Source organism: Berghia stephanieae, chromosome 1, assembly GCF_034508935.2.
Source record: "Berghia stephanieae isolate SIO BIC M18660-M18661 chromosome 1, UCSD_Bste_1.3, whole genome shotgun sequence".
NCBI lineage: Eukaryota > Metazoa > Mollusca > Gastropoda > Nudibranchia > Aeolidiidae > Berghia > Berghia stephanieae.
In genome coordinates this window covers 120,461,206-120,479,461 of record NC_088360.1, presented here as the reverse complement: position 1 = coordinate 120,479,461, position 18,256 = coordinate 120,461,206, and the positions used below count along the sequence as shown (strand labels likewise).

Below are 18,256 nucleotides of genomic sequence, written 5' to 3'. Positions count from 1 at the left end.
TTAAACAATCGATAGCTGAAGTTGAAGTTTTCCGGCTAAATTGAGAATAAAAGTTATTTTGTCAGTGCAAGACACTGTTAGACATTGACTGACAGGCAGTTGAACTTTTAAGCCTAAATCACATCATGGATGTAAGGACACACGAGTCGTCTCCCCTTAGTCTCTTTACTTTGACGTCATAGGTCACGATTTCATTTCACACAGGGAAATAAGTGTTTTTGAAAAAGACAGCCTTTTCTTTTCAATGTTTAAAAAAAAATCTAAAATAAAATTGTTTTGTTAATGTCTTTATAATACGTCTTATATTTTCTTTTTCTTCATCGGCTTTTTTTTTCGGAATAAATAGATAAACAAATCGTTCTGTAAAAGAAAAATAGTTAATCATTTTCGTCTATCTCATTTATACATTTTAGATACATCAATGTAACATTTGAATTGTCAGTTTTCCTTTCTCCTATTAATCGATATTGTATCTCTGTCAAACCTTCCTTCAATGTCCTGATGATTTTCTTTAGTCCAAAGAGTTGAGACTTTGACCCCGATATTTATCTCAAGACAAATTTGACCAACTTTCGTGAACTCACAGTCATGATTGCATGGCCGTGACAAATATTTCTCTATGCCATTGCATAGCGTCTGTGCCGGCATGCACATATTTGCAGGTCTGATAACCGAACGCAATTAGATATAGGCCTAATTTAACACTGTTATAACGGACAATATTTTGCGTTGGTTTGAGAGTATTTCCATTACAACAATGAGCCCATAACAATTTTGGTAATCAGATCTGTAAATAAGTGCACGTTGGTCTGTACCCATTTATTGTTCATGGCACTGACATCAATCACCAAGCCATTCAGTGCGGAGATATCGATCTAAATACAACGCTGCCTGCTTACCTGTCACAAAAAAAACAGTGAATCACAGAACTCCTTTTTAAAATTCTGTGTGTTTATGTGTGTGTGTGTGTGTGTGTGTGTGTGTGTGTGTGTGTGTGGAGAAATGTGAATTAATTTGTAATACCAATTGTAATTTAAGAATAAAACGCAGATTTGACTGCGTAGTATTTGAGAGGACAATGACGTCAATGGGATTCTTCAGATATCCCCGCTAGTTCTCCGGGAGTGTGAGTACGAGATTGGAATGGCTCTGTATCCAGATTGTCCTCTTGAGACGTGAGAAATTGGGAATTCCCGTTAATCCGGGGGCAGGGGGATAACAATCGTTAGATAACCTCATTAGAACGCGCGCGAAGGAGAAAGAGAGAGAGAGAGAGATGGGGGGGGGGGGGGGTTATCGATCGGCATGTATCAATCAAAGCTCACAGGGTTGTATCTCTATCCATCAAAACACAAGGTCTGAGGGCGTGTTTGTTTAGATGGCAAATTACGTTGTGACAAAGGTGATGAGCCGAGTACGGTGACTAATGAATGGCATCATTTGTTTTCCTTTACTCTTTATACCCGAGGTGCTCACGAACTATCTGTTTGCCTCAATTCTTTCTTTGTTAGATACTCGCACAGTGTATATTTACTATAATTGTTGGTCAGTCTGCCTCACTTCCACTCCTTGACCTTTGGTGTTGACAACATAATTCATTGAGCCTGATTATGTAAAAGATGACTTTGTTTAATCATTAATTCATAAGCATCATCTTTTCATCTACGTAAGAGGTTACAGTGTTTGTGGTATATTTTTATACGGTTTTACTCCGAATAAGTCATAAAATATATAGCATCCATATGAGAAATCGGATGCCAAATGAAAGGTGAAAGTGGAAATAATGATACCTAGCGTATAAACGTTTCGACTCGTCTATTTATTCAAATAACTTGATTTCATAATTCGATTTTGTATCTAAATCCAAGTTTCCCCAAAGATATTAGAAACATAAACAATTCCTTCTCATACAAAAACGCTTTTTTTCTTTTACTTTGGCTGTATAACAAATGTATTATTTCAATTATCGATTGATTATAATAACCCAAAAGTTATCAAAATTGTCAAAAAATCTCAAAATCTCATAAATTCAAATCATCCGTTTTTATAATTCTATACACGAGGTACATGGTTAAATTTTTAATGAACTAAAGTTTTTAAAAATGTTTTATCGGAGTAAGATAGGTTTGGTTAGACTGCGGTCATTCTGCAAGGATTATTGTCCTGCCCTCATGAATAGTGTCTTCCCACGCGATGGATGAGCAGACTCATTTCATTCATGTTTGCCAAACCCTCGACAACTCCATGACTCAGACTTGTTGTGATTCAATGTCATCAATCTTCTTCAATCCCCCCATATCCTTTGATAAGATTCCCTTCAAAACAAACCATTCCTACTTGCAGCGTTTCCTTACAATACTCATTAACCCGATTCGACCAGGTCATTGTTGTTTGCGTTACTTGTAAATGATCCACGCTTCCAAGGACACAAAACAGTTAACCCTCGTAGATCATAATTTGATATCTTTATAGGTTTGTTCGGTAAAGAAAAACAATAAATGAGGTTATTTCATTGACAATCATTTATTACAAAATAGCGATAGATGACTCTGACCTCAAAATTGACCTTTTACGCAAAACGAAATTATGAATTACTCGGTTATCGCAATTAGATGTTCAGTAAAGAAAAACTGTAATGAGCTTATTTCATCGATAACCATTTATTTCAAAATAGCTGTAAATGACTTTGACCCCAAAATTGACCTTTTACACAAAAACAAAATTATGACATACTCAGTTGTTGAAAAAAGATGAGGGTAGACTGGCAAAATGATTTGGTACTCATATATTCAAAACAACAAATTTGGATCTCGTACAGTTTTGTAGCATTTGGGAAAGCTAGGAACGGCCACAAAGCTCGCTATGGGTGTGAAAGGAGGGAAAACAATAGGTGGGCGGATATGAAAACATACGAAATAGTATTCTATCTTCTATATATATTGTAGTCCGTTGAAAGGAAGGGTCACTTCATTAATAAATAAACCTCAAACTCCATTGATGGTAGGTAGAATTGCTGTTTATTCCTTGTATTGTCGAAGTACATACGCCATGCGCCAACGTCCGAATCTATTTTTGGGTCGTCTTCGTAGGGCCGACCTTCCTTGTTCCCTTGTCACCCAACGTTATACGTCCAGTTTTCCGAAAAAATTGATGAATGGGATTTCTCGAATTACTACCTACCTGCCAAGCTTATTTTTAGACCAGCAGTGGCTGTTTGTGTCTAGGTATGATAGTATATATTATTCACTTTATTGCTACCGTATTATCTGCTCTTTCGTTATGCTTTTCACGTTTCAAAAGTGTCTTCATAATGCAATAAAGATGATCTTTCGTTTTTGGGGGGAATGGCATTGATAATGTTATGGAGGCTATCATTCCGCCCACACTTAAAACCTATCCTTCGTTATGATTGTTTTCGATTATACTTACCTATTATAAAGGTTAACACTGCCTGTATAAGCGGTCATAGTTCGTGTCTGCATGTAGAAGTAAATATCGCCAGGTGTAAAGACAAACATAGCATTGCACCTAGATACATATTATCTACATTACAACATCTTGACTGACTTGTGAATGGGTTCGTTTGTTGTTTTTTTTAAATGATTATGATAAGGTCAACGCTCTTCTTATTCATAGGGTAATAACGACGTGTACTTATTTGCAAGTATGTACACCTAGGGTAATAACATAATCGAATATTCAACGACACTTCAGGCATTCCATGTACATTCCTAAGACCCTCAACACCCCTTGTAATTCCGTAGAATACCGTAAATTAGTTCTGAATTACTGTATAGTAGCTTTTGAGAGGTCGACTTTTTGAAAAAATTTCAGGTCCAAGCCAGACTTTTAAAAAGTCGAGATCTACGCGTTTCCAAGCACCTTATCAAGCATTTGGTTAAAACAGTAGCTTACAACTTGCTACGATCGTTATATTTTGGTCAATTTACAAAGGGATGTCGAGTTACAATTTTTGGAAGAATTAAAGATAATATAAAACAGATAAATAACAGTAACACGTTTGGAACATGATAATCTGTCATTTACAGTGCTATCACTTCCTTGTCCCAACCCATTTATTTCAATATTATAATAAACTCTTCCGCCTACAAGTTCCCGATAAATCTGGTCTCAATCCATTTCCGTTTTGATTAACGTAACGGATCCGTCATCTTGGACAGACAGCACTGAGCTTCAGAACTGAATTTTTTTTAAAGCATTTTTTAAGATTTCTCCCAAACTATTCAAAAAGTCTCAGATCCAAGGCTTCTCTTATTTTAAAAAAGAAAAACAGTTTCGGATTTGAGACTTCGATGATTTGACAAGATCAGGGTCCTCTTTATTGATTGACATTTGAAGTAAAAGTTTTTTTTCTGGCCAAAATTAAAAGATGTGTTACGTCAGGATACGTCTGTATGGTTTAATTCAGAATTGATGCTTGTCTGACAGATACACTTGTTCTTTTTATTACGAATACTGTTTCAGACAAATGATTAGTTTGTGTTTTTTTTACTCCCCTGTCCATGTTGAAGGACTTCCGGGTTTGTGTTAATTTGAGGGGGACGAAAAGTCAGTCAGGGTTTTATTACTCGATTTGAGTTAACGAATAGTACAGTGATGTAATGTTTCCTCTTGCATTTTGTTCTGTTTTGTTTAGTTTTATTTTATATGTTGTTGTTGTGTGACTGTGTGTATGTGTGTGTGGGGGGGGGGGGGGGGGGGAGATTTCTTTTATACATGATGTCGCTTACAACAGTATGAACCTCTGCACCCGCAAAAGGAGGAAGAGAAATTTAAGTGCAAACTTTAAACTGCAAGTGGTTTTTAATTGAAAATGGCGAGGAAAAATATAGCAGACAACATTAGACAAATCCTGTCGCAACATAGAATAGAAATACATATCGAAATGCATTGTAAATACGCGGCTATGTGGTCTAGTGGTATGACACTCGCTTTCTGATCGGGAGGTCCTGGGTTCGAGCCTCGCTCGGCGCATAGTTGAGTCCTTGGAAAAGGCTCTTTACTCACATTCTCTCACCGTACTCAGGTGTAAAATGAGTACCTGGCCGTTAACAGCGTTGTCTCTGTCCCAAAAATTTGTAATATCGCCTGACAGGCGTCATGTCTCGTCCTACATGTTATGTGTTGCTTTTGGCCAGGGACCCCTTGTAAAGCGCTTTGAGCACGTTTAGTGGATATTGCGCTATATAAAAGCTCAAGTTTGTTTTGTTGTTTTTTTTACATGTTCTTGTTTGTTTATTTATTTATTTATTTTCTGTCTCCTTTCCTCCTCCAGACAAGCAGCAAGAACTGGATATTCCCACTCTGAAAGTTGACCATGTAGACCACGGTATTAAGGAGAACAAATCATCAGAGAAGGCCAGGCCCATGTGCCAGATTGTAGGGGTACGCAAGCTCAAACACGCCAACAGTTTTACTGGCATTGTACCCACTCACGGCGTTGATACACCTCACAAAGAGGAACTCTCTAAGGTAAAAAATTACATGCTCCACATCAGGGTTGCCAGTTTGGCATTTTAAATGCCAGATTCCAAAAATCTGGCATTTTTGAAAACCGTTTGGCATTAGAAAAATCATTTGGCATTTGGCATTTTCATTTGGCATTTTCTTTTCTTGTATATTATACTTCAAATGACACCTTTTCTTAATTATTTCTAAACGCGTAAACACAAATCTCTTCACATCGGAAAACTTTGCTATTAAAACTCGCACCCTGAACTAGCCCTGCCTCCCTCAGATATTCACTCAAATTCAGCCCTCGACAAGTATCCTCGTAAGTTTTCTGGGAATCTCCTGCAAAACTCATGTATATTTGCGTCATGGTCGCCTGTTAACTTTCACTCCACTTAGTAGTCAGTAGGTAAAAAATTACCCCAATAGGAAATTTAGTATAATTCAAAAAAAAATAAATAAATAAAAAAAAGACAAGAAAACACGCAAGCCACCAGGATATGATAGTAAATTGTCTATCAAAAGTGAGTAGTTTTCTTAGTGGGGGTGGGAGTCAACAGACTTTGGCATTTTTTTGAGTGTTTTGGCATTTTTTGAGTCTTCCCCTGGCATTTTGTTGAAAAATGATCTGGCAACACTGCTCCACATGTGACTTCCTAATCTTATTTTTTTATAACACACTTTTTATCTTCAGGATAATATGTATGACATCGTTAATTATTCCACTGACTTCGGCATCCAATTAATTAAAAGTTGGAAAGGAATAACCTTGAATACAAACTATAAATTATATAGTTACGTAGAACATGAAAGAGGGGGGAATTTTTCTACAAGGATTGATTGATAGTTGCGTGTGCTGGCCTATCTGAACATGTTATGTGATTCTAAATTACACTTTTGTCACTCTCTGTGACGCAAGTGCATTAAATACTGTTAATCAGGAAAAACTTTGTGGAAAACTCGATTGATTATATTGATAATTACTTTGATAAATGAACACGTTTCTGACACCCTATTCTATATTGAAGCCTGCACACTTCGAGTTTACAGATCAAGGTACTCGACTTTCATTTTAATGTTACATTTTTTCAATATATTCAATGTAGTACTAATGGCTATGCTTTGCTTTCCAGATACTCGCTGACATCGACAAATGGGGTGTGGACATGTTCAAAATACACGAGCATTCAAATAGTAGGCCCCTCACCTGTGTTACCTATAGAATATTTCAGGTGAGCATTTTTTATGTTCATTACATAACATGGATTGGGGTTTTTGTTATTTTTATTTGATGAATGAGAACTTGTTTCTTTTCAAATGTTATAGAGACATCCACATGGAATTATTGTTGGCAGATCGTTATTCATTTAGTTATTAGAACTGTATTTATAGAAAAATGTTTTAAATGTTTTGCCAAAAATTGTTCCATTTTATTTCTTGGTCTGGTTTTAATCTAGGAACAGAGATTATACAACTCAAACAGTTTCGACTGCAATAAAAAGCATTATAATCTTCTTTAAAAAGTTAGCAATGCAATATTCCTTCTCGTTTTCAAACTCATTTAATTATTATTGTATTCCTAAATAACTGGAAGAAAATATAGTTTCCATAATGTTGTTTTATGTTATTTGCTCCCTACTGATTTGCAAATTGGATTGTGAAATATGTTTTAAGCACCAAGGCCTTGAATAGTACATCCTTACATATGTTAGTCACCAGTTGATGACTGATCGTGGTATTGCTCCGAGACAAAGTCGAGACGCAATGCTCATTGAACCATCCAAACAACTATTCAGAGGCGAGCCTTGTTGTTTTGTGTTTTCTTGGGGATTTGTGTTTGATCCAATTTATTAATTAATTCATTATAATTTATTGTCCCCCTTGCGTTCCAGGACCGTGACATGATGAAGACGTTTAAAATTTCCCCCCACACATTGGTGACCTACATGATGAGCGTGGAGGACCATTACCACCGAGACACCCCCTATCACAACTCCATCCACGCCGCTGACGTGGTCCAGTCCACACACGTTTTATTGTCCGCCACTGCCCTAGAGGTAAGAACTATTATAGTTTTAAAACGTGAGCTTTTTTTTTTATAGCCCAGTATTCATTCAATTAATGTGCTCAAAGCGTTTCACTAGAGAATACTTCGCCAAGAAAAGAAAAAAAAAGAGAGAGAGAAAGAAAGGAAGGAAGGAGAGGGTTAAAGGATTATCAGTCTAGACTTGATACTTCACACTTTATCACTACATTATATTGATTCTACACTAAGTAACGCCGTGTGTGCTAAATGTCTTCATCACCTTCATCGCCTATAACCCTGTATTGTCGTACACTGAAAAAAAAGTACATTAAAAAATATTTTGACCAGAAAACTCGTCCTTCAATTATTGATCGATTTAATTTACCCTAATCATGTCAAAAACTCTTAAACTTCGGACTTAAATAAAGTCCCAAGTTTGAGAGTTTTTGACAAGATGAGGGCTATTCTTATCGATCGATGTTGGAAAGACGAGTTTTCTGGCCAAAATTTGAAAATTGTATTTTTTCATAGTAAGACCGTGTAGCTATCAGCTGGTTTTTACACTTGCATTCCATAAATTATTATCCAATATTGTTTGGGTTGGCTTTTTTCCATGATCATCTCTCAACGTCTTGCCAAGAATTATGCAATAGAATAACAAGTTGAAGGCCGTGTCTAAAATCCAATTTTTCGTAATTTCCATGGGTTTTTCAAGAGTTCTTTTTTCACATTGCATCAATGCTTTGTTAATGGTTTTAAGATTTAAAAATCTGTAGTGTTTGTTATGAGAAAATGTTTTTGGCAAAGTAATTGATGCTGCAATTCTGATCAAGGCCTCTCAACAATATATATTTTTATTTTTCTTGTTGTATGGATGTGTTTTGTTTTTCAACTGCATCTCTCTTTGTTCCGACACCTCAAAGTGCTTTGTTATACTCTTCCCCTTCTTCTTCCTTCTCCTCTTCTTCTCCCTCTACTTCTTCTTCTTCTTCTTCTTCTTCTTCTTCTTCTTCTTCTTCTTCTTCATCTTCTTTGAACACAATTTTGTAATCGGCAATCGTTGTATATCTTCCATTCTTTTTAAAAAATCTGTTCGATCGAGAACACCATAACATCTTCGCAAATTAGACTAAAACGAAAACGACGTATAGGGAATACCTGGAAGGGAATTAGTTAACTGACGTCATAAGAAATGGTGCGTTTTTTTTTTTCAAAATCGACCTGTCTTTAAAAACCCATTATCTATAGCATGGTGCTTAATTTATTTGCTTAGTGCTCGTGTGAGTTTTGGCAACAGAGCGCTCCTTAATTATGACTGCTCTTTCACATAACAATATTATCAAACATTCCCTATCTCGTATATCTGTCTATTGTCTAATGTTGCTCATTTTGTTTGGAGGGGTGGGGGTGGGGGGGGGGGGGGTGACCCGCCGTCTCTATAAGATATTATGTCGGAATAACCCTGATAGAGAAAATTAAAATTGTCGTATTTGGGAAATTTAAGATTTTTTAAAGTCGAAGAAGCAAAATATCCACCCCTCAATGACAGCAATCTTAACTCATATTGTATAAGTACAGATTAAATTTCAATTTTACCCTTATGATATACCGTTTTGAGACCATTGATCAGAAATGGCCCTTATTTTTAAAAAATTAATTTATTAAATTATTGATATATTTGTTTATTTATGGAAGGGCGGGAGGCCAATCAATAATCGATGAACCAAAGCAGCCAACCAATAAACAAACTCCTTTCTTAAAACAAACAGCTGGATCCAACTGTTGATCTTAACGTAGCTTGGCGATAATTCTTTGGGAAGGGGGTGGAATCACCAACACTAACAACTAACGACCAATTTCCTTTCCCCGTACGTGACGTCATATGGGTCAATGGGTTCAGCAGCAACAAGTCTTCGCCGTTTATTTCTACCTTAATGGACTCACCGAATTTCGGGTTATTTACTTTCTTTAAAAGTGGGGTTCTGGTGCGCAATAAAAAAAAAGTTAGCTAATTATGATGGAAAGTAAGACGAAAGAAATATGGGTTGTTTCAACACTTTTATTGAAAGTGTTATTATAATATTATGTCTAACCCCTTTTTTAAATTTTCAACGAACTTTCTTTACCATTGCTCGCGAATTAAAACGGTTTTTAAACATTTTATTTGTACTATTTTGTAATATTCATTTATTTTAAGACTTTTCTAGATGCGCGTGAATCTTTCAAATAGTCTAATTTTACATTACACTTATTCCTAAAATTGATTTTGTTTTCTTTGTCAAATGCCATTTGCATTCTGTCTTTTCATCTACTTTTCGCTTTTTTGGCAGTTGTTCTGTTTAGACTAGTAATGATAGCTTTTTAAAATGTGACCGTTTATAACGTCGAAAATGACGGTGTTTTTTGGTTTTTTTTTTTTTTTTTTTTGGTTTTTTTTGGTTTTTGGTTTTTGTTTTTGTTGTTTTTTTTTTTTTTGTTTTTTTGTTTTTTTTTTGTTTTTTTTTTTGTTTTTTTTTTTGCTATTATAATCTATCCCAGCTTTAATATAGTTATAAATGACGTCAGTTAGAATCTTCCCGAACTCCGACAATATAGGTTATGCTGCTTCATTAATGAGGGGAAAACGAAGAAACGGAATGATAATGGATTTCCCGTATTTCGTTAATGACAAGTCGATGTTTGGATGAAGTCCAGAGATGGATATGGTCTACGACAAGGATGTTCAACGGGGGTGCGGAATAACTTGGCATTGGATTTAAACTATTTAGTTTGTTAAGGAATAGAAAATTACGTTTGTCTATTCAATATTGTCCATTATATAAAATCGTAAACGATGAAGAGATTTAATGGATAGATACAGACATATATATTATAATATATATATATATATATATATATATATATATATATATATATATATATATATACAGAGAGAGAGAGAGAGAGAGAGAGAGAGAGAGAGAGAGAGAGAGAGAGAGAGAGAGATCTTTACAAAAAGTAGACTGACAGAAGACTGAATATGTCCACAGACAAAATTATACCAATGGAATTGTCTATGCTGTTCTTATATTTGTTAATTCTGATAGCATTATACGAAGTCAATATTGAAAAGTCTTTATTTATAGATTTAAGTCCCGGAAATAGTCAAAGGACGTCATCGCAAAATATGCTATCGACTTCGCCATGAATTTAACTTAAGATCATAATCCATTCTAGAGCAATGGAATCAATTTAATATATAGATATATAGAATTACAGGATATGAAAGAAAGATTTTGCGTTTCTACCCCTGACGTCACTGACGTAAGAAAACAATATTCAAGGGAAAATGATAATGTTGGGGTTATCAAATTTAGATATTTTACAATATTTATGGCGTTTGTTTAGTCATTATTATTATTATTATTATCCATGTTATTATTAACAGCATTATCTGTATTACCGCTTGATATTGCGTTATAGCTTTGTTATTATATTTATCATTTAGACTAAAACTCTGAATATGAGTGTAAGACGTAATCAGATGATAGTTGATCTTTGTTTCTCTCTCAATGTTGAATGAATTAATGAATAGTGATACATAGTGCTATTCCTTGTATACCACGTCATTATTGTTTGGTTGTAGAATATAGAAACAATCCACATCAGTAGTGGGCTTCATAATTCATTCCTTATTTAATAGAATTTCATCTGATTTAAATCGAGCTGGAGGAAGTGGAATATTTTCATTGGTTTGATATTTTTCTTACGCATGATATTATTAGTAAAACGTGTGGTCTCGGAGTGGAGTGGTCGAATGTTCACCACTAAATATCTTATTAGTATAATTTAGTATACAGTAACCAATTAAATATAATATGGGAACTTCGAGGTTTTGTTCGTCTTTCTTATTTGAAAGGAACGACCTTCTGCCACTCAAGAGAGAAGAAAAATACATATTTAAATCTTTTCGAATCAATTGTTTGTTAAATCTACCCGCCAGCGATTATGAAGTGGTTTCTTATTTTTAGGCCCTGTCAACCACCCTCACCCATGTATTCTCTACTCTAATCTTATTTGTTCTTTGAACCCTATGACTTGGAACACGACCCGACTAAACGACCTCTTGAAATGACAGACAATCTTCCAGACCAGCGGGTTTGGTGTCAAGGAATAGCTGTAATACGGTTTACATAAGTAGAAGATAAATGATTCTTCTTTCTTTCTTCTTCTTCTTTCTTTCTTCTTCTTTTTTTTCTTCTTCTTTCTTTCTTCTTCTTCTTTCTTCATCTTCTTCTTCTTCTTCTTCTTCTTCTTCTTCTTCTTCTTCTTCTTCTCTTCTTCTTCTTCTTTCTTCTTCTTCTTCTTCTTCTTCTTCTTCTTCTTCTTCTTCTTCTTCTTCTTCTTCTTCTTCTTCTTCTTCTTCTTCTTCTTCTTCTTCTTCTTCTTCTTCTTCTTCTTCTTCTTCTTCTTCTTCTTCTTCTTTTCGCATTTCCTTGTCTACCTATCTTTACTTTCGATATTTTAAAGACATGTGTGATTTACCTGTTGCATTTTGAACAACTTGATCACCGGAGAGATGGATCTCACATGCTTTTAACAATCGATTAAATTGTGTAAAATAAGTGCAAATGATGTTGTTGTAGTTTGTTGTTTGTTTCAATGGATTTCATTTTAAATTTGCATTTTTAAGGATTGTCGGTTCTCTGTTTCGAAAGGTATGCCCTTTTTACTCGGAGATGAGTTAAATTTTCGTGACTACATTCGTGAAAATTGTAATAATCACAAGCACTATCGTCATACTGTGATCATGGAATGATTTCCCTCGTCAATTGTTTCCCATTGGTTTAAGGTGCTATTGTTTTTAAATAATAGTTTGACAGATTTTGCTTTTAAAAAGGGGGTTTTGGATGCAACTCTTGTTCCATTTCTCACCAAAAACTTATTGTTTACACGTGGAACGAGAAAGGCATTTAGGCAAGTTCAAGAGTTATAACTTTGACTTATATTTTAAAAACCCTTTAAAACGTTTCAGTTTTAAGTTGAGCTAAAGTTGTATGCAATGTTGTTTGTTGAATGTGACTAATTGACTATTGTATTCACGTGTTATCTTAACTCTCAAATATTTGACCTAAAATGGTAATTTTTTCCCCTTAAAAGCGTCGTATACTTCACGACCCGATTGGCTCCATAATAAAAGGTCTGTCCCCGAGTGTCTGCCGGTGCCAAATAAATGGACCTGTAATTGCACTGGCACCTTATCTTATGACTTAATCAAGATCTATGTCAACGCACTAACCTACCTCACTCTTCTTGTTCTCTTTTTCTTTACATTGCGTAAATAAGCAATGTTAATGGCCGTACCATGAGTTTGTCACTGAACAGACTGCCCAATATGACACTTCTACCTCAGAAAGAAGATCCCCCTACTTGTGTGGATTTAGACTCTTTAACCCACGAAGTGCGTTATCCGCTCCACCGACTCCTTTGTGGTTTCGGACTGACAGGCCCCAACATCTCCGAAAAGATGTTGTTATTTATAGAAATGAATCTAACTCTGTAACTGTCCCCAATGGACATTATAATATTATTTCTGTCGTTCCGGTTTACGTCAACTTGTTTTTCTCCATGTCTCTATTATACTCTGGAGATTTTTATACCCATCTAATCTATGCCGTGGAAGCAGAAGATTCAACAGACAATAATCACATTAGGTTTATATCAATAGAGACGACGCGCCAAATTATATACATTTCGTGGTTTTTACAAATCGGCTCGCTAAATGAAATGTTATGGTTTTTTTCAGTTATACAGAATATTATTTCTCTCTAATAATACTGCTGAAAAGTTATATAGCGCTTTATAACTCCAAGACACCAGACTCTAAGCGCTTAATCTAATTGTGTAGGCTGTTTGACGGAGGGAAGGGTGCTGTTAAAGGTGCTGAGATGATATAAATCATTGTATTGTAACTCCAAATGTGCTCATTCAATAGGATCAAGACAACATGTCTGATCTTGTTGTTATTGGACATCTTCCCATTGATTATTCTTCAACATCTGCATGTCTTGGAACCATTACATTATGCTACTCAGCATGTTATATAATGCATCGCATAATGACGCATACATTTTATTTATGTCATGTATTTCTGTCTACTTTTTATAACAAATCTATCTTTTTTTTTCCTGTCATCCACAGAACGTGTTCACAGACCTCGAGATCCTTGCAGCAATATTTTCCTGTGCAATTCACGATGTCGATCACCCAGGTCTCACCAATCAATACCTCATAAATACCAGTAAGTATTACGGGGATTTCCCTGCATTGCTTTATAGTAAGGGAGGTTTGTATGTTTGGAGGTGCTACAGTCCATACTGCCATACAAACTGTTTCCTTGTCCGGCCGCATTATTGTGCTAATCGGAAATTTCTGGAATTCCGAAGCGTGTGCCCTGGTATTTTTCTGTGACATAATTAACTTCTGTTAAGGGCGGGATTCAAAATTCCTTTCTTTTTTTTTTTATTTTTTTTTTTTTTTTGGTAACTCGTAGTCATGTATTCCATTGAGTGATGATTTATAACCATCCTCTTTTTACACGGGTTTTTTCTGTTATGAAATCTCTCTCTCTCTCTCTCTCTCTCTCTCTCTCTCTCTCTCTCTCTCTCTCTCTCTCTCTCTTTCTCTCTCTCTTGCTCGCTCGCTCGCTCACACACACAGACACATACATATATGTGAGTATGTGTCTTGTGTGTCTCTGTGTGTGTAAGAGAGAGAGACACACACACACACACACACACAGAGAGAGAGAGAGAGAGAGAGAGAGATTTCATAACATTAAAAAAACCGTGAAACAAGAGGATGGTTATAGATCATCATACAGCAACTTTCAAATAAGATCTGCCATAACAGTACATTCACAATGAAACAACAGTATTCCTAAAGCAATTACGAAACCATGTCATCTACCACTTTAACATAACTGACCATGAACTCCAAATAAAAAGACGCTGTACTTGCTTTTTTTTCAGAAATAACACATAATGTACTATATTATAATTCATTTCCATTATGAAAAATGGTTTGCGAGACGAGATCAAATTACCATAGAAGACGTTCATATAACTTACTGTAATCCTATAATTTTATATAAAAATGATAATCCGAGAAGAATATATATATATGTGTTAACCTTTTACAATCGGACATCGTTTTAGCTCTAATCCTACGTCATATTTTACCGTTTTCACAAAGAAAGCTGTAACGGCGATGCGACTCTGGCTTCATTAATCCCCCTGGTTGAAAACGACTAAGTCTATACTTGTTTCCAGATAGCAGTTATTGGAAGAAATTATAATTTGAAAGAAATGACGGCTCGTTGTGAAAGGGTTAACGGTCGCAGTGTAAACGGATCATTTGGTATGGATCAGTCAACAAGTACCAATCTATTGTATGGGCGCAATTATATAAGTTGGGTAGAATTACCTCTTTATAATGGCAGGGTGATGATACTTGTATATAACATTCTAGATTTAGCAGTGCCAATGCCCTCTCTCCCTCTCCCTCTTTATCTCCCCTCCCCTCTCTCTCTCTCTCTCTCTCTCTCTCTCTCTCTCTCTCTCTATCTCTCTCTGTATCTCTCTCTATCTATCTATCTATCTCTATCTATCTATCTATCTATCTATCTATCTATCTATCTATCTATCTATCTATCTATGTATCTATCTATCTATCTATCTATCTATCTATCTATCTATCTATCTATCTATCTATCTATCTATCTATAGATCTTTCTCAACTTCCGACTCGGAAATATTTCTGTTCTTTTTTTTCTTTTTTTTTTTCTTTCTTTTTTATTTTCTTTGTGTATATATTCCAGCCAGTCACCATGATAATTGCATTTTTTAACTCTTATCATTCCTAGGTTCAGAATTGGCGCTCATGTACAATGACGAGTCTGTGCTGGAGAACCACCATTTAGCGGTGGCTTTTAAACTGCTGCAAGAGGAGAACTGTGACATCCTCGCCAATCTTACCAAGAAACAAAGGCAGTCTTTCCGAAAGATGGTCATAGATATGGTGAGTGCTGTGCTGTGTACGATTTACTTATTTCGGGTCAAATCATTGCCCATTGCTCGTGCAATGTGTTCAGAAGCATCTTTTAAGAATATGTTTTAAATATAAAGATGTCTAACTTTTTCCGGGCGGGGGGGGGGAGGGAGGCGGGGAGTGAGAGAGAGAGAGAGAGAGAGAGAGAGTGAGAGAGACCCTCATTGCTTTGGAGAGTAAAGAAATGGCTTAATCTTAAAACTGCTTGTTATTTATCATCATCATCATCATCATAACTATCAATAATATGAACGACATTATTTTCCATCAGGTTCTTGCAACCGATATGTCCAAACACATGAGTCTTCTCGCTGATCTCAAAACCATGGTGGAGACCAAGAAAGTGGCTGGGTCTGGAGTGTTATTATTGGACAACTACCAAGACAGAATTCAGGTAAGAGTTGACTCAAAATTACGCAAAACGATTGGTTTGTTAAATGTATTTTGAAAATATATAGACTTTGGAAGAAAATTGACAGGTTAATGGGACATTTGGATTTGTAGATTGAATATTCATATTTTCACGTAGTTATTATAATTTTGATATAATATATGTTATAGTTCTGTTTGCAAAACTACGTTTAAAATAATAAAGAAAGATCAAATGAGTGAGGTTACAATACAGTTTTGGAATCTTTTCTTTCTGTTTTACAGGTGCTTCAAAACATGGTACACTGCTCGGATCTGAGCAATCCAACAAAACCATTAGATTTGTATATGAAATGGGTCGACCGAGTGATGGGAGAGTTCTTCAGACAAGGAGATTTAGAAAGACAGCAGGGTTTGGACATTAGTCCCATGTGTGATCGACACACTGCCACAGTGGAAAAGTCACAGGTAAGGAGAAATAAAAATGATTATAAGTTTATTCTGAGGTGGTTTGTACACTTATATATGATGGATGATAAACGATTGACTGAACAAATGTATGAGTGTCGTCAGACTGACTGAAAAAGTACACGATATGTTGCCGACGTGTTCTTTTTTTTTTCAAATATGCAGACTTAGGATGTGTTGCGGACTGATATTATTTCTGGTATTAAAATTTGAAGGAGAGAGATTGTTTATGTTTATAAGGTTGCTAAGAAATTGTTTGCAGATAGAGATTAGTGGATTTTATTTGCTTGGTATCCTGATACCGAAATCTCTGTACTTGAATAACTAAAAAAAAGAAAGAAAGAATTTGAAAAATGATTGCTTACTTTGGAAATAGACCACAAGACGTGTTTGTGGATCTCCTTTGAAAAATGTAAATCTCAATTTTAGGTGATATGTATATTACAAGTAATATCAGATTAAACGTTCCTGAAGATGCTTATGATATGTTTGTGTCAGGTTAGCGCCTTAACACATTCCTATTAAATGATACCCCAGGTACCTTTTTTATTATAAATAACCAGAGACGAATATTATAAGTAGATTTATTACAAGATCAACCAAAATGCTTTTACTCGTCGTACTCCACAATACCTATAGCATTCCTGTGTTTTTCTGTCCTCAGGTCGGTTTCATCGACTACATCGTCCATCCATTGTGGGAAACGTGGGCAGATCTCGTATTTCCCGACGCTCAAGACATCCTCGACACCCTGGAAGACAACCGTGACTGGTACCACAACTCCATCCCCATCTCCCCTTCTTCGAGTTTTTGCCACAACAAGAATGAAGAAGAAGACAAATTTCACTTCAACGTTGAAGAAGACGGCGAAACACGAAGTCACAGCAGTGCTGAAAGCGAACAATCTGTTATCCAAGTCCACCCTCCTTCCGAGTCATCCTCCAATACCTCGTTCTCATCACAAATTGCAACAACTGCTGGTACTACCACCACAGCTCAAGGGGGGGAATCAACGTGTTCACCTCAGTTTTCATTACACAATAACAATAATAGCTGCGTCTCGGCAGTTAACCCTTGCAATGACTCTCAACGTATGTCGTCCACCACTTCCTCCTCTATTTCTTCCTCCCATTCTTCAGAACTTTCTGGGAAATCACAGTCATCATCAGCAGATCACAACCATCAACATAGCAGTCACAGTCAAAACTTATCATCGGATAGAAAATGATAATTATGACGATGATTATTATACATATTATTTTGATAATGGACTTGATAATAGAGTAGCTGTTTATTTCTAAATTTATATTTATCTTTGCTTTATTTATTAATTTATCTTTAATCTATATTATCATCATCATCATCATCATCATCATCATCATCATCATCATCATTATTGTTATTATTATTATTATCATCATCATCATCATCATCATCATCATCATCATCATCATCATCATTATAATTATCATTATTATTATTACTATTATTATTATTATCATTATTATTATTGTTACTATTATTATTATTGTTACTATTATTATTATTTTATTATTATTATTATTATTATTATTATTATTATTATTATTATTATTATTATTATTATAATTATTATTATTATTAAAGCTACATATTATTAGTTGTAAAGAAATGTAGATTGTATATACAAATAATAATACTACTATTATTATTGTAATTCCCGTTATATCATAAGACCTAGTGTTGTAACGTTTATTTTTATTTTACTAATTAGATGAAATAGTTTTCCATTGAAACAATTGCTATTATTAATATTGATATTTTATATTTATGATAATTATGTCAACTACCTAA

The 18,256-nt window shown here is 35.1% G+C and overlaps 1 protein-coding gene across 8 annotated transcripts in view; it reads left to right on the top strand.

Moving 5' to 3' along the window:
• Window positions 1–17,854, top strand: part of LOC144962936 (3',5'-cyclic-AMP phosphodiesterase 4C-like) — a 658,366-nt gene extending 640,512 nt beyond the window's left edge. For all 8 annotated transcript variants that reach the window (XM_078896352.1, XM_078896353.1, XM_078896350.1 and 5 more), the window contains 8 exons: window positions 5,297–5,493; window positions 6,606–6,704; window positions 7,365–7,529; window positions 13,679–13,778; window positions 15,402–15,556; window positions 15,858–15,980; window positions 16,241–16,423; window positions 17,088–17,854. In XM_078896352.1, coding sequence (XP_078752478.1) covers window positions 5,297–5,493; window positions 6,606–6,704; window positions 7,365–7,529; window positions 13,679–13,778; window positions 15,402–15,556; window positions 15,858–15,980; window positions 16,241–16,423; window positions 17,088–17,651 — 1,586 coding nt within the window. In that variant the 3' untranslated portion in view covers window positions 17,652–17,854. The remainder of the gene's footprint in view (window positions 1–5,296; window positions 5,494–6,605; window positions 6,705–7,364; window positions 7,530–13,678; window positions 13,779–15,401; window positions 15,557–15,857; window positions 15,981–16,240; window positions 16,424–17,087) is intronic.
• Window positions 17,855–18,256: the final 402 nt, after the last annotated feature.